Source organism: Nesoenas mayeri, assembly GCF_963082525.1.
Source record: "Nesoenas mayeri genome assembly, chromosome: 7".
Lineage (NCBI taxonomy): Eukaryota > Metazoa > Chordata > Aves > Columbiformes > Columbidae > Nesoenas > Nesoenas mayeri.
Window position 1 is genome coordinate 25565986 of NC_137551.1, and position 19361 is coordinate 25585346.

General features: G+C 58.3%; 1 protein-coding gene across 6 annotated transcripts in view; it reads left to right on the forward strand.

The window, feature by feature from the left end:
- The window catches only part of KCNIP2 (potassium voltage-gated channel interacting protein 2), a gene marked incomplete at both ends in the record, with an annotated part of 43023 nt that overhangs the window by 20739 nt on the left and 2923 nt on the right, over positions 1–19361 (forward strand). For 2 of the 6 annotated variants that reach the window (XM_080348077.1, XM_080348079.1), the window contains one exon: positions 18443–18542. The exons of 1 other annotated variant lie outside the window; for it this stretch is intronic. In XM_080348077.1, coding sequence (XP_080204203.1) covers positions 18443–18542 — 100 coding nt within the window. Of the gene's footprint in view, positions 1–7116; positions 7220–18442; positions 18561–19361 lie in introns of those variants that run through there. 3 more of the 6 variants (XM_080348078.1, XM_080348076.1, XM_080348080.1) reach the window with 3 other exon arrangements.

Genomic DNA, 19361 nt, shown 5'->3' on the forward strand with positions numbered 1-19361 from the left:
AGGATGTGCATCCCTCTGCCAGCACTTGCATAGCCCAGCCAGCTGGCCAGGACCTGCTCTCCTGGGTGTGAGCCTAGAGCCACCTCCTGACGCCAATGGGCACATCTTGGGGTGGTCATCATGTACCTGTGTGTGCTGGGACCATGGGTGACCAGTTCCTGTCCCTGTACCCATGCCCCTCTGCTGGGGGCAGGTTGTCCTCCCTATGGCCTGGCCCTGCCAGGGACCTCCAGGCTGCTGCTCTGGGCCACTATGGTGCTGGGGAGGGACATGTCATGCCAGGAGCAGCAGGGCCAATGTGGCAGTGTCACGCCTTGGAGCAGGGCTGGGATTTGCATCGCCTTCGCCAGGACCCAGCCTGCCTAGAAAAGCCCTCCCAGGCTCTATCATCTCCCATCTCCCCTGTCCCCTAGGTCTTCCCAGCCTGTGCCCACACCTGTGTCCAGTGGATGGTGGGGGCACCCTGGACACCTCTTGGTGTAGCACTGGGGGCTGGGACATGGGAGCAGTATCTACCCTGTGAACCATACCAGGCTGCTGTGTCACCTCCCTGCCCATGTTAACCTGAGCCCTGTAATGGAGAGTTGCTTGGCCCCAGAAAAGCCTCCCCATAGGCATTTCCCATCACTTTGCAGCTCCATGGGTCCTTCAGGGCTCCACACCAGCCCACAACATGGCAGTAGGGGAAGAGGTACCAGGATAAGCATGGGCCTGGCTGAGCAGTGTGACGAACTCCAGAGGGTGGGTGTGCCTGCAGGCAGTGCCGGTTCTGTTGCTTCTAGTTGGCTCCATTGGGCACCAGCCAACCAGCCCGGTGTGGAGGGGCCAGAGGATGAGTTAGCTGAGTCCAGCCCCAGATGTGTGGGACAGAGCTGCAGGTAATGAAGTAGAGTGGGAAGGGGACCTTGGGTTGCTCCCTTCCCCACCACCTGCAAGGATGTCCTGCAGGTCCTTGTCCTGGTGTCCTGGGCTTTGCAGCTGGGCACTCTGGGGCTGGGTCTGTAGCGGGTGTCTGCCGGCACTGGGCCTCCAGGCTGGTTTTGTGTGGTGCTGAGTGGCCTCAAGGGCTCAGGCCCGTACTGTCCCTGCAGCCCTACTGGGTGTGCTTGGGGCATGGATGGGAGCAGAGGGCTAGGCTGACAGTGAGGTACTGGCTACCACTGCTCACTCTCCTCTTGGTGTCCTCCCAAGCTCTGGGAAAATCCAAAGTGGAGTGAAACCCAGAGCTGTGCAGCTCTGTTCCCTACTAAGGATCTGAGCTCAGGATTGGGAGCAGGATATGGAGCTTGCACAGCCTTGTCCTCTCTGCAGCATCCCCTCCTCCCAAGCCCTTGCACTGGTCCGTGTGGCACATGGGTCACTGGAATGCTGTCCCCCCTCCAGCTGCTGTTCTCCCCCATTGTCCCCTTTTGGGGGCCAATGAGCCCCTCTGCCCTCCTTGCATAGGTGAAGGAGGTCCCATATGAGCTCACCACAGAGTGCACTGGGTACCCAGCCAGGCAGGTCCTGGGTGGGGTGCCCTCCCAGCTGGGTGCCCTGGGGAGCCGGCCAAGGACGGGTCGCTGATGGGGAAAAAGAGGAATGATTCAATCAATTAACCAGATTAAAACTGTGACTTCACCTCCCAAAAATAGCATTTCACCAATATTTTAATGTGCTTATTAATAATCTGCTCGCGCTCTGATTAGCAGCGAGGTAATAAGGGATCAGCTGTAACCTAAATTTAACTCTCCCTAATGGATGATGGCCTCGAGAACCAAAAAAAAAAAGAGAGGCTCCTATCCATCAGGCTGGTCTCTTGGCACCCAAGGGACCACAGCTGCTGCCCAGCTGTGCCCAGGGGCCATTGCCTCTCTTGTGGCCCACTTTGTCCCCTAGCACATTCTGGGGGGGTAGTGTCCTAGCACCCTGTGGCACTGGGCTAGGAGTACCCTAGGGGTAGCCACAGGGATGGCTCCCAAGCAGGGAAGAGCCTGGTCAAAGTGTGTGGTCCCCTTCTGAAAAGACAGGTTGCTTGGCAATAGGTGACTGCCCCACTCCCTCACTGTCTGCTCCTGTCCTGCAGCAAGACAGTCCCCTGTGCCCAGCTACTGGCAGTGCTGGGAGGATGGGGACAGTAACTGGCTATCTGATGGTTCTGGGTGTTGCCCTGTGTGTGCCCATGGTGTGCTGTGCACATGGAGCTGCTTTCTGGGCAAGAAACCCTGCTCCTGGGCGCTTCTATTTATACACAGTGGGTGGCTGGCAGGGTGGTTAATTTTAGCCGCATGGTAGGGATGTGCTACCGGCAGCAAGAGCCAGGGCAGGGGATGCTTCACAGATGTCATTGTCACAGCCCAAAGGAGGACAGGCAGCATAGACTCAATGCCAGCCTGGGCTGCCCATCCTGGCACAGCTGTGCCTGGGGCAGCATTACAGGGCCTGCCTCCCTCCCCAGCACTGAGCCATGGGCACATGCTGGGGCCACTCTGCTACTCTGTTCTGTGTCCCCTGTAGATGCTTGGAGCAGCTGGTCTTGAGGGAGAGAGAAGGAAGTTGGGGATGGACCTGGACATCTGGGTTCTGTGCCCTGAAAATGGCATGACTGGGGTAACATTGTGCTCCTCACCTCACACTTGGGTGGCCAAGTCCCCTGGCTGTAGCTGCAGCGGTGGGGATGGGATGTCTTGTATGCAAAGAGCTGTGGGGGTGGAACACTTGGGTCCAGCATCTTCCCCAGTCACATGTCCTGTGGGGCAGCTGATGGGGCTGAGCGTGGTCCAGAGACTGCAGATGTCTCAGAGGTCTGGGAGTGAGTGTGCCCAAATGCACGGTGACACTGCCCGAGTGCACCTGGCATCACAGAGCCGGAGCAAGGCTGGTTGGCTCTGACTCCCGGCTGAGAAAAGCAGATGCTAATCCCAGGTCTCTGGGCCAGCTGCCATGCAGATACACCTTCCTTCAGGTCCCAGTGTCTGGAGCAAAGATGGGCACAGGCATCTCAGTGGAGATCCTGGCATTCACCAGTCCCAGGCTGCGGCATCATTCCCTGGGGAGCCCCATTTCCAGGACTCGCAGCTCCTCCTGCAGGCTGGCAGCAAGGGGCTCAGCCCTGAGGGTTCTGGGGTCATCAATGAACTCAGAGCAGCTGTTGGGCTACAGCAATGCCTTGCTGGCCCTGTGGCATAGAGACACAGCCACATGTGTAATGAGCCCCATCTGTTCTCTGACCCATGCTCCCTTCTCCTGGCTGATGGTGGCACTTTCCCCCGGGCCGGGAGGGTTATTTTTAACTGTTTGCCATGTGCTGCCTGAGCACAATTAAGGTAATTGGTTTGGGAGCCTGGCTATCACACGCTGCTCCCAATTACCTGCCTGCCTGCCCGTGCAGCCCCCCGCCTCCCTGCCTGGGGTGGCCAGCTCCTCCAGCAGAAGGGCTGCTGGGACAGGGCTGCCCCAGATTGCACAGCAGGGCTGGGTAGGGGGCACAAGCAGGCACAGGGGATGGAGCCATGGAGAGGACATCCCTGCACAACGACAGCCTGCTCTATGCCTCCCTGATAGCCATCCTCCTCCTCATCTCCTATTGGTTCACCACCCGCTGCTTCAAAATCATCAGCGGCATTGAAGGTATGGGGTTGGGGACATGGGGGGACAAGGTGATGCTGATTCATCCTACCCTTTTCCACATGCCAGGTGACAAGGCAAGCCAGGCATTTGTTGTGGAAGAAGGGTATTGGAGATGCCCCTCTGCCTCTCTGGAGCACTTCGGTGTCCTCCTCTGTCATTTTATTTGTTCCTCCTGGCCCTGGTCTTGCTCTGCAGTGTGTGAAAGAGGCTGGTGGCAGCCACAGCTGAGCCATGGCAGTGCCCAGGGCTGCTCCAGGGGCAGCCGGCTCTGCCGTGCTGCTGGTGTCTGGGTACCTCTGCCCCTCACTGCGGGATGGAGATGCAGACAGGCTCTCTGGTGCCTCCTGCTCTGTGAGGGGTGCCTGGTGCCAATGCTGGTGTCTCAATCTGCATTTTGGGGCTATCAGTCCCTTTGGGCATGACCTATATCTTTGCTTCTCAGCTGGTGTGTTGAGGAGCTCTGGGATGTGCCTGGGTCCCTGTTTCCGTAGTAAAGGGTCTCTCCAAGCCCCACTGCAGTGGAATGTGTGTGCCAGGGGCTTTGCAAGGTGAGACCCACAAGTCAAGGAGCAAGGCAGAAGGGGTGGCACCAGTGCAGCCCAGATGTGCAGGGCCTCTACTGTCTGGGGCGTGTGTTTCTCCCTCCGTCTGTGTGACCTCTCTGTCGTGGCCCAGCCAGAGCCTCATGGCTCTTCCCATGGCATGGCCAAATGCTGACTGGCTGGAGGGGCAAGGAGCCACCCCTGGGAGCCACGGCCCTTGGTGGGGTGGGAGGCAAAGCCCTGTCCTACTTCTGGTGGGGTGCATATACTTTGGATGGCTGTTTGAGGACCCCTTGCAGGCGACTGCACATCTAACTCCATGGGCAAAGCCCCACATGTGGTCCCACATGTCTCTTCCATCCTGGGGGCAGCTCCAGGTGGAGGAGCACCCCTAGGGAAGAGGATGAGCTGAGGGGGTGGTCCCCTAGCACCCCCAGCCCATCTGGAGCTGCCCTCGGTGGGAGAGGCTGTGCTCTGGGCAAGCAACCCTGGTGAGTTTGGGAGTGCTGGGAGCTGGGCTCTGACGCAGTGTGTGGCACTTGGATGTGGGACTGGCAGCAGGTGCCTGTGCTGGTCCTGGTGGGATCCTCTGTCATGCTGGCAGTGAACAGCAGAGAGCTTTTATTAATGGCTTCAGTGTGGAAAAGAATAATCCTGACATTGTGGCTGGCGGGTGATTTATTGCTGCTCGGCTGACTGGCACGGGACGGACATAAGGGCAGGCGGGGACGCTGTCACTCCATGGCTGACCTGCCACTGCCCTTCATCCCCAGCATCCCACAATGCCAGTGGAGGTGCATGGGGGGCTGAGGACAGTCTGCTCACATGGGCTGAGCAGGTTTGCTTTGCAGAGGAGCTGCCTCAAAACTGTATTTGTTGGGACAAGTCCTGGCTCAGGCTGGAAGGGCTCCTCTATGGCTGTTTCTGGCCAAAATTAGGTTGCATAATTATCCCTCTGTTGTGTGGGACAGGCGTCAGCCCTGGGAGCAGTTGGAGGCTCAGAGAGAGGATAGATTGCAAGCAAGGCTCGGCAAGAAAAATGGCTTTAAAAACGCAGTTGGTGTCAGGGAGAAACTTCCTCCAGGAGTGTAATAAGTCTGTGCCACCCTGTCCCCAAACAGACTAGGTCAGGGCAGGGGTGAAGCCGGGAACCAGCCAGGTGACATCCAGGCTTAGTGCCTGGAAACGTGCTTCTTTCCAAGAAAAGGAAATGCCAGGTCTGAAAACTTCCAGCCTGAGGGATGTTTCCCCAGGGAGGACTTTCATCTCTCTTACCAGGCTGCTTCTGATGCATCGCTGGCATCTTCTGCTGGCATCAGAGCTTTGGGAACACACCCCAGGCAGGCAGGAGATGCCAAGCCTGGTGGCACAGAGCCGCTAGATGGCCTGGCCATCCCATGACCTGGGACTGAGCCACCAGCCCTCTCCATCCCCTGCCAGGGGACAAATCTGCAACCTCCTGGGCTGGGAATGGGGGCCTGGGTGGGGGTTCAGGGCCTGGGGGTGTTGGTTTGGGGCAGCCCTTCTGGGAGCTCTTGCCAGCATCAGCCAGCACCTCAGCAATCCCCTTCCCCCTGGCGGTTGTTCCTGGGTGACATTTCTTCCCCTCGTGCAACATTTTCTCCCGGCACAATGACAACGGAGAGGAAGAGGGGCTTTTCTGCCTCCATCCCATCTGCAGGGCCCTTTGTGGGTGTAGGAGAACCCTAGAGCTGGGCAGGAGATCTGCCCCTTAGCCTGAGCATGGCCACCCCACCTGCTCCTGGGGCAGCTGGCCTTGCTTCTGGGGGCACAAAGTGGGATGGGGAGCAGCAGTGGCATGGGGGCAGCCCTGCTCCCTGCCTGCCACACTAGTGCTGGAGTTAGGAGTGGTTTCGCATCATGCCTCTTGTGGGACTCACCTACCTGGGGACGGGCAGTGTCAGCAGCACCCTCGAGGGAAGCTGTGCACCCCAAGAGGTGCTGAGCCCTGGTGATGGGGCAGGGACTGGCAGGCACCTGGCCCCCTGGTGGTCCCTGTGGCTTGTGATTGAGCAGTCAGGCAAGGGTTGGGATGCTATTAAAAAAAAGTGTAGGAGCTAAATATAACTCTGTGTGTGCGTGCTCCAGGCACATAGACGCCTGGGTTTGCCCTCTGCCTCCAGTTACTGCTCGACCTTGGCTGGGTCCCTTGGTCCTGCTGGGTCCCCAGCCCCTGTGTCCCCTCCTCTCCTGCCCGTTGCTGTGCTGCCTGTGGGTCTGGCAGCATCTCAGGCATCCTACATCACAGCCCCCTTTCCATGCCTGTTTCCCCAGCCCTGCTCCCCGTCTCCCCTTGACTCTCCCAGTGAGATGGCTGGACACATCTGTCTGCTTGAAAATGGGGCAGCTGGACCTGTTGCCCCAGACCCACTCCAGGACACAGTTGCGGAGACTTTGGGTTGCTCAGCCATGGTGGTGCCCATGGGGCCGGCAGTTGTGTGGGGTAGAGAGGACAAGTCTGAGTCATTGCCATCCTGGATGTTTACCCAGTGCCCAGCGTCCTGTCCCTCCCCATGTCCGCCCCTGGGAACTGACTGCCTTTTAATATCTGTGGCCCGTTTCCTTAGCAACTGCATTAAGCAAATCGATGAAGGTGGTGTCATTGGAATGGGAGGGCATGCCTCCTTCCGCCCCGGCCCCCCCATCACTGTCACCCCCCACACCTCCCCCCGCTTGGCCTCTCTCTGCTCTCACTCACAGGCACGGCCCTGCTCTGCCTGGGCTCTCGGCTGTGGCTCCTCACGCCACCTGCCACAGCCCCGTGCTGACCCCTTGCTCACCCACAGCTGATGGCGGGTGCTTCTGAGTAGAGGAGGGTGACAGCTGAGAGTGGCAGGGGTCTCTAGGGATGCGTGGTCCAGCAGCTGTGGTGCTAGGGTGAGGGGGTTCCATTACAGAGGTGGGGAGGGGGTGGGACGGTATAGGGCCATGAAACACCCCCACCATGAACCTCGAAGGCCTTGAGATGATCGCAGTGCTGGTGGTCTTGGTCCTCTTCGTCAAGGTGCTGGAGCAATTTGGCCTCTTCGAGCCTGTGTCCTTGGAAGGTAACGGGTGTGGGTGGTGCTGGCTCCTCTGGGAGCATGGGGGGCAGCTGGTGGGTGTCCAGAGCTGCCCTCAAAAATTATCTGAGGGTGCTGCATCCATGGGCACGTCCTGGGATATGGTGTTCATCTGCTGCTCATAGGGGCAAGCAGGGAGATTCTGGTGTGAGGTGTGGGATGTCCTGCCTGCTCCGTGCAAGGTCGCAGTGGCTGGGGCTATGGGGAGGGGACAGGGCTGGCAGGGTGTCTGCTGCACAGTGACGACTTTGGTGTGTGCTGGGGTGCCATGGACCGGGATTGTGTGTGAATGTGCAAGTGGGCATGGGGGTGTTTAGCCAGCACCTCTATAGGAGCAAGGTGTTCCCGGGGTCTGTGGTCGCCTCATCCTGAATAGCACAAATGTGAGCTGTCAGGCGCAGCACCAGCAGTCAGGACTGTGCAGGATGGGTCCCTGCTGCACTCCTGCTCTTCCCAGAGCGCCCCTCTGGCCCTGCAAACCTGCTTGCAGGACAGGAAAGCATGGTGGGTGGAAGTTTTCACTGCTGCTTAACTGCTTGCTTTGTCGCTGTGCTCCAGTGGCACTGCTCCTAGGTGGATCATGCCAAGAGGGAAACTGAGGCAGGGGCTGAGCTAACTGCCAGGCATCTTGCCTGTGAGCCCCAGGAGGACCACTCTGACTGTGCCCAGATTGGACCCCCAACCTCCCTGGTTCTGCTGGTAATTTGGGGGGAGTGCCTGCCCCAAACCATGTTTTCCCCTCTTCCCTGTGCTTTTGCTTCCCCGCACAGCTGCCTGAAGCTGTGGACCAAAGTCATTGGCATCGATTTTGGCTGATCTGAAGCACACTGGTTCCCAGCCGTGGTGGAGAGTGAGGAGGCAGAGAGCCCCCCAGCCCCTACAGCCACCCTGCTGAGGGGTGCAGAATAAGGTAGGGGCCACCCTCTGGCCTGTGTGGCTGCTCCTTGCCTGGCCCATTCTCCTCTGTCCCCTGGGGCACATTCCTTGTCCCCCTGCAAGTGACTTTGCTCTGACCTGGGCCAGAACAGGAGACTGAAGGTGGGGTGTCCTGTGTCCCGCCTTGTCCCTGTCACCTGGTACTGCTCCAGAGAGGACTGGGATGGACAGCGGCATGCCTGTCTCCCACACAGGACAGGCCATGCTGCCACTCTGCTCTCATCCTCAGGAGGACACGGTGTCACTGTGCAGCATAGGGAGGCGCAGCCTGCCCTGCTCTACCCCTGCATCCCCATGCTGAGGAGCTGTGGGGTCCCTCTGACCTCAGTGGAAATTTGCCTTAGCTATGGTAGTGTGAGTGGGACCCAGGTGTCCTGGATTAGCACTAATTGCTCCCATCACCAAAAGGTTCTCAGAGGAGAGGAAAACATGTTGCTCAAGGGGCAGAAATTGTCTGAGGTTGAACTGAGCCCTGGGCATTGTACATGGAGTCCTGCAGGCATGCGGCTGTGTGTTGGGGTGGAGGTGAGATGCTGTTTGTGGCTCACCCCTCCTCAGCTCAGGAGGCAGCAGGTAGGAGACTTTGCTATCTGGGGAAGGTCCCAGGCAGTGTCTGGTGCTGGGAAATGCCGAGTCCCCTCCAGCGGTTGTTTACCAGCCATGCCTGGGCTGGCAGTGACAGCCCAGGAACCACAAAGAGTCTGAAACTCTACGCTAATGGCTCAAGTCTGCTAATGGACGCAGGGCCATAGCACCTACTCCAGAGCCATCGACACTCCTTGCTGTGTTGCCCCTGCCCCGGCTGCTACTCTGTGCTCTCCCTGTCCCATCACTGCTGGTCCCCTGCCTTTCCCCTGCCTATGGCAGTCTCCCTGCTGAGGCCATGCAGGTAGTGTCCCAGGGATGGGTTGTGCCAGGAGGTGTTGTACCTCCATGGTGGTGGGCTGGGGATGGGGCATCCCCAGAGATCAGAAAAATGCCCTAGCCCTGGGGAAGGGTTTGGTGGGAGCGTCTTTCAGCGAGACCTCATCTGCCTCTGGGGGGACCATGAAGGGGAGAGGGATGACATGGGGGAGCTAGCTGGCCTCGGAGCAAGGGCTTGAATGGAAGCACTGGATGTCTGCACCCTCTCGCCCTGTCCCTTTAGCAGTGTTCCCCCTCAGATCCCATACAACCAGACCTGCTGTCTAGCAGCAGCAGTGGAGCATCTACCATGGGTGCATTGTGCTCCAGGAGCTCCAGGGACAATCGATGCCAGAGCCAGTGTTGTTTACCAGCTGGTTAATCGCTGATGAACCATGTCATGCCACTGTTACTCTGTGCGACCACACCTGTCCCCAGCCCTGAACATCTCCTGGTGGAGCTGCACACGTGCTGCTGAGCTGCCTGGGGGGCTCCCAGCCCCCTGCCAAGAGCTCACTTTAGCCAAGTGCTTTGGAGGGGGCAGGCAAAGAGAAACATTATTGATTTTGGCTCCTGAAGTGCAGCATCAATAATTCAGCATGGAGCAATTGGTCCTGGCTGGGAGAAGAGGTGGGCGGGAGGTAAAAGGCAGGAGAGCCACCCGTGTAGTTCAGCCTTAGATGAATATTAGATGAAGCTGCAGATTGCTATTGGGAGGATAATTGGTGCCTGCCTGGGGCCGGCAGGGCTGTCCCTGCCTCGGCTGGGTCAGGGTCTGTACAGGGGGCAGGCAGGATTGGGGGTGTCTTGGAGAGCCCCCAACCTGAGATACTCTGTCCTCTGCCCTCTCCAGTGGGGCTGTTGCCCCAGAGCTGAGAATGCAGAATGGGAAGCACGGCCACCTCCTGGTGCCTGGCTCGGGGTGATGGTCCTTCTGGAGAGGGGATAAAATGAGCATCCCCATGGTGCTAATGAGAGCAAAGCCCTGTGCCAAGCCCTGCTTTCCTCCTGCTTTCCAAGAATGACTTTGGCAGAAGTGTGGTGTCTGGGCTGCAGGAGGGACCAGCCCTTTGGGGCACAGTGCCAGGGGTACTTGGGCTCAGGGCACCATCCAGCCTGGCAGGTTTGGCAGAGCTGAGAGGTCAATGCAAACTGGCTGGAGGTGGGGTAGATCCTGGAGCATGGAAATCCATCTTGAGACAGCTGTAGGTGCTCCAGGTTGAAGTTTGGGGTTTTCTGGGTTGGGGTGCAACAGAGATTTCTCCATGTGCAGTGGGTTTAACCCTTGCCTTTCCTTTTCCAAAGGCTGACAGGTTTTTCAGTTGGCTGGAGGGCTGGGCAGGGTCTAGAGGCTGAATCAGTAGAGAGCTGCCCACTCATGGTGAGGGCTTGCAAAGTGAGAGGGCAAGGGCCAGAGATGTACAGTAGCTATGGCCAGGCTCTGAATTTGGATTGTGGCATAACCTTATACTCTGAGACATACCATAGCTGGGCTGCATCCTGCCAGCACTGGGGTCTTGGAGAAGAAGGTCTCCTGAGGCCCCTATGCTCTCCTCTGTGGAGCATCTTCCACATGTTCCACACCCAGGGACATCAGCCCTAGTCATTGCTGTGGACACAGGATGGGCTGCACTGTCTTGCTCTGCCTGGATACAGTGAAGCTGTGGGAGAAGGAGACTTGGCACTGGGTTGCCTTGGCTGTGACACCCACAGCTGCAGCCAGGACAAGGCATTTCCCCCAACACTGAGCTCCCCGAGGACCGCAGCACACATCACACCGATTCTGCCATGGCATGGTGTCATGTCCCGCTCAGCCCAGCTAGATGTAATTAGCTTGTTGAATCTATTCTCCCTCCGGCCTTGTGTTAATCACTTTTCATATTGCTTCCCTCCCACTTTCCTTTGGCCTGGCTTACTCTTTCTGTTGTTGATGTGCCTGGAGAGGGGAACATGGGGACCCAGCTGGACACGGAGCAGGGACCCACTCTGCTGAATCCTGCCCCAGAGATGGGCTCTGAGCTAGAGGATGGAGGGGCAAGGAGACCACTCAGACCCAGGGAGGTGAGAAAATCTCAGGCTGGAGAAAAATCAATAAAGCCAGAGAGCAAGGGAGCCTGTTGGGACAGCACTTCTTTGCAGCCCTGCTCTGCTGGTGGAGGATGAAGCCTGGGGGTCCACTGGGAGAGGCTGGCTTGCAGCCGGCCTGGGGCTCTCTAGCACAGGCTGCGTTGGGCTACAGGGTGCTGTGAGAGCTCAATGGGGTCTCCTTCACCTCTCCCCTGCATGGAATTGGACCCCAGGACTGGGCACAGGTGAGACTAGAGGTGCCTTGGCCAGGGCTCTGCGGGATTGTGGTCACCAGAGCTCAGGCAGTAGGAGGTCTCATGTGCTGTCCACGCTTGGCTCCAGCATTCCCTCCCAGGAAGGCAGGGAAATGTCTCATTCCCCACAGGTGCCTGCCCAGGGTCTTGCTGTGCAGCTGGAGCAGGGAGTGGCCACATTGGAAGCAGATTTTAGGCAAGAGATGCATAGAAAACTGGCTCAAAGAAACTTTCTACTAACCACTGCTGTCAGGCTGGGGTCTCTGCCCTGCTGCCCACAAGGCAGGACTTTGGGTGGGCTGCAGGGAGCCCCCACTCTGGCTGGCTGCCCCACCATGCTGCCCTCCCTGGAGCACTCCAGCACCCTGGAGTGTAGTGGGGTACATTCCCCTCCAACAGAAAGCAAGGTACCCAGGGCTGGCAGGTCCCAGCTGTGGCTTCTCCACGTGCACGTCTTGCACATGGCTGTGACTCACTTCCTGGTGTGGAGAGGTGCAGATGTTCCCCCAGGAGGTGAAAAGGGAAGAGGTGAGGGTGGCAGGTGTCTGTGGACATGATCAGCAGACAAGACTGAGCTCCAAGGCAGGGAGTTCCTCGTGCTGTGCCGTGGGTGCACGTAAGGTGGGGCCAGCTTTGGTGGTTTGGGATGAGGGTTCCTGCTCTAGAGTCCCTGCGCACAGCTCGACTCCAGGGATGGTGCTACCACATGCTGCTGTTGGAGTGGGAGCTGGGAGCAGGTGAGCCTCCTCTACTCACCCAATGCTGCCAGCTCTGCACCCCTCCATGGTTTCCAGTGCTGTGGGTGCCTGTGTCAGGCTAGGTAGGTGCAGAGGTGCCCTGGGGTGAGAGCTGACTCCTAAGTCCCTTGGGCAGCTGCATGGGCTCCCTCCTCCCCTGCAGCCTGAGGGACCCCAGAGGGTGCTGGGGTGGGAAGAGGGAGGGCCAAGGCAGGTTTCTCCTCCCCTGCCCTCCCCTCTCCTCCCTTGCTGGGTCTGTCACTGACAGACCAGCTGCCTGCTGGGGCTGTGTGTCTGGGAGATGTCAGTTGCTGGAGCACCCTGGGACCTGCAGGGGCTGCAAACGGTGGGCGTCATCCTGCTGCTCTGCTCCACTCTCAAGCTACTCCATGCCCTGGGCATCATCGACCTGGCCAGGGGAGGTGGGACAGGGATGGGGATGGGGTTGCAATGAGATGGGGATGTTGTGGTAGAGGTGTTCCTCACCTCCTATCCCAGGCACTGTAGGGTACTTGGGAGAGGTTTGGGAGATTTGTGTGTTTTGGGGCATTTGGGTGGCATAAGGGTGTCGGAGGGTGTCTGATGGCATTGGGGTGTAGAGAGCTGGGAAAATTAGGAGGTCTGAGGGTATTTGGGAGTGTTGGGATGCTTGGGAGGGCACTGGGGTGCAGGGGCATGGGGCTGTTAGGGTGGGAATATCTGTGGACATTGGGATATGTGGTGTTGGGGTGGACGATGATAAGAAGTTAGGGTATCTGGGAACATTAGGGTAGGGGATATCTGGATCTGGAGGCACTGGGGTGCAGTGATGTGGAGGTTACTAGGGCCTAGCTGGGGTGTTGCAGTCTGGTGGTATTGGGGTGCAGGGGGCTGGACTTCATCAGATAATGGAGGGCTGCAGGTGACTGGGGCTGGAGAGAGGAGTGGGAGCTGGGGGCAAAGAATGATGGATGTGGGATACGGCATCGCACAGTGGAAAGCTTTCCCTGCTGCCATGGGAATTGGCAGCTATGGGGAGAGTGTAGATAAAAGAGTCTGGAGCCCCTGTCCCCTTTGCCCACCCTGTGGAGCTGTGCCAGGGTTGGGGAGGGAAGGAGCTGCTGTGGCTGCTGCACTCCCTGGATTGGCAGGTGGGTGCTGAGGACAGGGTTGGATGTGGTTAGACAAGAGGATCCAAAACATGCTGGAGTGAGGGGTGTGTGACCTGTTGGTTGTGCCTGGTGATGGTCAGAATGCAGAGAGCTGCATGGTGCTTCTGTCTTGTCTCCTTCAGCTGCATCCCTTGGCTGTGCCACAGACAGTCCTGGCTCAGACAAGGGCTGCCAACAGACTGCATGAGTGCAATTTGGGGTTTGTTTGCCCCCATCCCATCTGCCTCCTGGCTGGCACTGCAGATGTTGCAAGATGAAGGGGCTGCAGCCCCTCAGGCAGCCAGGTCTCCGATGGGAGCTGTGATGGGAGGATGTGATAGGAACGACCAGAGGAGCAGAGCAGAGAGAAAGGAGGAGGCTGCTGTGCCCAGGGGTTGCTTTCAACCCCCTTGTGATGGAGGGTGTCCCTGAAATGCCTGGGACTGGGCTGGGCTGTGACAGAGGCATATCTAGGCTTTGTTCCTGTGCCTTACTGGGGCAGGTATGGATGGCGTCTGGGTGATGGGTATGCAGAGCACCAGCTCTCTTGCAGGACTTGCTGCCTGCAGCCAAGAGGAGCTGCTGCTCTGTTGAGGCATTTTTTGGGTAGCTCCTCTAGCACCTTAGATGTGCTGGTTCCTGCTGCCAGAGATGTTCCTGCCAGAAGGTGGTGATGGACACAAGGCAGGATGTGTCCCTGCATGAAAGTTTTGTGGCAGAGTGACGCACACAGCTGTCCCAGTCCCTCAACCTTACCTGCTCTGCTTGGGGAGCCCCTGTGCTCCATTATCCCTTGGCAACCTGTGTCCTGTCCTGTTCCCTGTTCGCAACATTTCATACATGGTTTGGCCTGAGAAATTATTATTCTGCCAACGTCTCCTTTGGGCACAGCCAGGCTGTCTGAGAGCGCTGTCACAGACTTGGGGTGGGAATGGGGACAGCACTGCTGTAAGCCCTGCTTGGCTCTGTTGCCCCTTCTAGCCCATGCCCCTATCTCCCTTCAGGGGCTGCTCAGCATGAGGGTTGTGCAGCTGCTCTCCACTCCCTGGTACCAGGGAACATCCTGGCCCTGAGCCTCTGCTCTCCCAAGAACTGCAGGTCTCAGCAGCTTTGCTGCTCCCAGCTCCTTCAGCCCTGCTGGGTCTGGGTGTTCAGGCTGAGGCTGCCCCTGTCCCACCCCAGGACAGGGACTCTCTGTGTCCTGCCCCTGGAGATGCCAGCTCTGATTTATTTCCCCTAATGGATGACTGTCTGGCCCCAGCAGCTGCTGCTGCAGGCACTTTGGCACTGTCTTCACTCAGCTCTGTCAGCACTGACAGATGAGGGTCATTTGCAAAGCTGCTGCTGGTGGGACCAATCCTGTCCCCCCGCGGCTGCTGGGGGGGCTTGCTCTCCCTTTCTCCTGCCAGCCTTCATTGCAGACCCCACAGAGCTGCGGTCCCCCTGGCTGGGAGGTGGCACTGCCCGAGGCTGGGTGCTGTGCAGGGGGAGCAGAGCTGGGGGCTGGTAGACCCTGCACAGGATGATGGTGAGCCACAGGTTGTAGGAGCAGCTGGGCTCAACATTGTTGCCTGGATGGATACAGAGCCATGGCCTGGGGGGGGCTTGGGCATGTGCCTCTGGCCTCCCAGGAAAAGGTGATGCTCTGGAAGGGGATGGAGGCTCTTCCACTGGAAAGAGCATGTTCTGAGAAGTGCTGACCTCTTCTTCCATGCTACTCTGGGCCTGCCCTGCCCCTTTTGGCTTGTCCCCTTACTCTGGCTGGAGTTTGCCATCCTGATCCCCAGCCAGGATACCTGAAACGGCAGAAGATTCCCTCACTCAGCTGCTTTCTGCCACCCTAGCCCTGCTGCCAGGGCAGATCATCCCTGGGGTACCAGCTCCTCCTGACTTTCCAACTGCCCCAGTGTTGCCCCATGTGGCAAAGCAGGGGCTGTGGGAGCTGCATGACCAACCCTGTGGCTGCTGGTGCTCTGCTCCCATGCTGGAACGGTGCTGTGCTCAGGTGCTGAGCTGGGGACACTGGTGGTTCTTGCTGCTATGGGATGCACATCTTCAACCCATCGTGATTATACATTTACTGACGGATTATTACTGAGGGTGAGGAGGAAGTCTTGACACTGCCTGTTGGTTTGTTATTGTAGGGTCTTTTCTAGCAGGAGGGTGCTGTGGAAGGGGGTGGGTTGGTCTCCCCAGCCAGTTGTCATTAGGAGGCCACTGTGGCTCTGTGGGGAGGGTGGGGACATGGTTATGCATTGGGCTGACCCCAGCTGCTGCCTTCTCTCTGGGGACACCACAGAGCTGCCCAGGCTTGAGTCCTACCTGGGAAGGGGGGTGTCAACCCAGCAACATGTAACCCCCCGACATGGTGGCACTGGCTGGATTCAGCCCCCAAGGACACAGCAGCTCAATACAAAGTGGTCCATGGCTATCCCAGTGGTGGTCTCTGTTGGGCTCAGGGATCTGCTGCTATGGGCCCCTGCAGAGCCAGTGTTCAGCAGCCTCTGGGATTCATTTCAACAGTGTGGGGATGGGAAATTCCTTCCCCTTTTGGTGCTGTTCAAGGATTGAGGCTTGTTTTGTGCATGTGTTTCAACGTCACTGGGTTGCGGAGAGATGCATGGGAAGTGACAAGTCACTTAATCCAGCAGACCTCCAGCCACAGATAAAACACTGCCAGCCCTCTCTGTTGGCTTGTTTTGTGCCCAGCCACTTTGTGGGTCTTGCAGAGGGGTGGTGGGAAGAACGACATCTGGAAAAGGAGCTGTCAATGACAGGGACAGGGCTTTGTGCTGTAGACATCCCGTGTGCCCAGCGGGGCAGCACACATCCAGGCTCCACTCCCCATCTGTGGGCAGAACTGTTTTCTAGCAAGGGGGAACCCAGGGAGCCCTCAGACTTGCTCACGGTTTGGATGTTGGAGACAAGAAGAGTATGGTGCGTCCTTCCCTGCAGAGCCCTCAGGTGCACCAAAGCCAGGATAGCAAAACACCAGCCCCGGTCACCCCTCTCCTGTTGTTGAGCTGCATGTGCTGAACGTGCTCCCTCCCCTGCCCTGGGGCCCCTGGAATCGGGGTCTCTTCAGTTTCCTCCTTAAGAAAATGCCCATGTTCTTTATTTTTTTTTTTTCTTTTTCCTTCTTTATAACAAACTAAAGTGTAACTTGCACCTGACCTGACCTACTGCACGTGCCTATACCTGCTGCCCCTGTGAGTCCAACCACAGTTTACTCTCTGTTGCATCTCTCTTGCTGTGTGGTTTCCCTCCCACCCTGCTCCCTTCCCTTGTCCATCGCCCTGGCATTGGGTGTCGCTGTGCCTTCCCTGTCACCTCCCCCTGGGCAAAGGGGCTGCTTCTGCCTCCCAGGTCTGTTGCCACAACTTGGCTCTGCCAGAGTGACCTGGCCCCAGAGCATCCTTGAAAGGCTGAAAGGTGCAATCTCCCTTTTACTCTGTAAATTAAAGCTCTAGAAAAGTAGCTGGGGCAAAATAATGTTTTATGTACAACTGATGCTCACTTCTAGGAAAAAAAGGCCTCTTTGTCCTCACCTGTCTGCCAACCCCAGAGCAGACTGGAGCCAGCCTGTGCTGTCCTGCAAGTGCCAAGATCCTAGCCCTCACCCTTCCCCCTGTCACCCCACGACAAATGCCAGGGGGTGCATTCGTGCATGGTTCCACATCACTGACATACCGCTGTGGATGCTGCTTCCTGGGTACAAGTTTGCCCTCTCTGAGTGGCTTTGTGTGATGTCCTGCTGGGAAAATAACCTCCTGGAGCTGTTTTCCATCACCCAAAAGTGATGGACCTGCCTGCTCCAGCCTCTGCTGCCTTGGTGTAAGCTCAAAGGATCCCAAGTCCTGCCTGCGGGCACTTGGGAACCAACCTGCCTAGCAGGGGCTGCTGGATGCAGACCCGCAACCCTATCCTGGAGCTGGGTACCACACAGCATCATTTCCCCAACACCTGGGGTTCAGTGTAGCCCCACAAGGCTGAGAAAGCTGCTGTAGAAGCCACATCTCCTAGAGGGCAAGAGAAACAACCCCAAAAACAGGGCTTGGGATGTGTGCGCATCGTGACCTGCTGCTTGCAGAGGTCTAGGGCACTTGAAGCAAATGTGGTGTCAGCAGAGCCCTAAAGGGACTTCGCACCTTTCATCTCGTGGGTGCCCCATATGCTGTCTGCCTCCCTTTGGGGGCTGGAGCCCAGCACAGCCTTTATCCCCTCCTCTTCCTCCTCTCCCTGCCTGTGGCATTAGTCCTGTGCTGAGTTTTCTGGCTTGAGGCACTGCGGGGCCCTGTGGGAAGGGAGGGAGCGGGTCTGCAGCCGTGGGGCAGTACCAGCTGGGAGAGATGGGGCTGAGCAAAGCCATTGGGGTCTGGATGGGGGACTAGGGGGTGGCGGGGGCATCTGTATAGTGAGGGGACCTGCTATTAATGCAAGGCCACTTTGAAGTGATGGCCATGGGCCAGGCTGATGTGAGGAGCCCCTCACCTGGCCCCATGGCCTGACCCAGGCAGAGCCCTGAGCCCCATTCCCCTTCTGGCTGTCTCCAAGTGGGTCCCCTGGCTCGGATCTCAGTGCCATGCTGGGATGGGGGTGCATGTCGCAGTCTGGGCTGCATGGCTGGGTTCAGCGCACGCTTGGCATTCAGCTGGTGGGTGCCAGCAGGATCAAACCCAGGGCCCAGCTCTAGGGAGGATGCAATGCCCTGTCTCAGCTGCAGGCTCTTTCTTGGGCTCCATCCTGCCTTGCATCCCTGCACAGCCCCACAGGGAGGGAAGGGTCCTCAGGGAGCAAGTATTTGGTCTTGAGACTACAGGGCAGAGTCCAGTCCTGCCTTCTCGTGGGTCTCTGGGCTGCTGGGTGTCTCCAGTGCACCCAAACATGCTCCAATGGGAGGGTGCAGAGGTGCTGGCTGTGGATAGCCCAGCAGGGTTGCCCCTTGCTACTCCTATCCTTCCCAAGGAGGGAAACTTCAGTGCTGGGTTTGTCCTGAGTTGAAGCAGAAAGGCTGAGCAAAGCCTGGGCTGGGCTTTGCCTTCCTGCTTCTCTGGCCTCACACTGCATGTCCTGCCCCTGACCCCGCTTGCCCCACGCTGGGTGCCCAACCCTGCTGTCTGCCGGGTCCAGGGGCCGCTGCTCTGTTAACTCTTCTGCTTGGTGACTCCTTCTTTCTTCCAGGCAACCCGCCGGCCCAAACTAAAAAAGCGCTGAAGCAGCGATTCCTCAAACTGCTGCCCTGCTGCCGGCCCAAATCCATCCCCTCGCTCAGCGAAAGCAAGTGCTTCTTCTTGCCTTTGTGTGTGTGTGTCCTCGGTGGTGCTGCTGCCTGCCCTCCACCCTGGCCCTGCCCATGGGAAGGGGATGCCTCCACCATTCCCCTGCCCTGGGTTTGGGACTATTAGATCAGTCCCGCCCTGAAGGGGTCCAATCTGATGAGCTCTGCACCCATCTCTGCCCTCACCTGCTTCCAGGCTGGTTTTCCCCCTCTCCAGCTCCCTGGAGTGGCTCCCACAGGATGCACAGCAGCAAGACCCTCTTTGGAGCTGGCTTGGGGCAGCGGGACCCTCCTGGCACTGGTTATAGGGCTGAGGGTTTTTGCATAAAGCTCAGTGTTGGTTTGGAGATGGAGGTGTGATGGGGGGTGGGCAAAAAGGGCTGAGCAGGGAGTGAACATAGAACTGCCCAGAGTGCCCCCATGACCTCCTCCACCAGGTATGCTTGGCCACTTGGTGAGTCCAAGCCCCTGCCTGGGGTCTCCCCCTGCCCTGCAGTGCGAGCTGACACCCCAGGAGAAGAGGTGAGTATGGAGGGGCAGGGGCTGATCCACCACATAGAGGGTGGGGGAACCTCCTATGGAGCCACAGCCCCTCTTAGTTGCAGTGGGGTCTGGGGGTGCTGGCTGCTGTGGGCAGGGGTTGTGCAGCTTGGCAGATGATGGGGAGAAACCACTGATGAAGGTGGGGCACAGCAGGCAGGGTGGGGTCTGGACAAGGCTGGGGGTATATTTAAGGATAGAGGTTCTGGGGGGCAGCTCTCCTGCTCGACACAAGCACTGGCGTAGCACACACTTGCAGCATGTCCAGGATCTCAGCTTCAC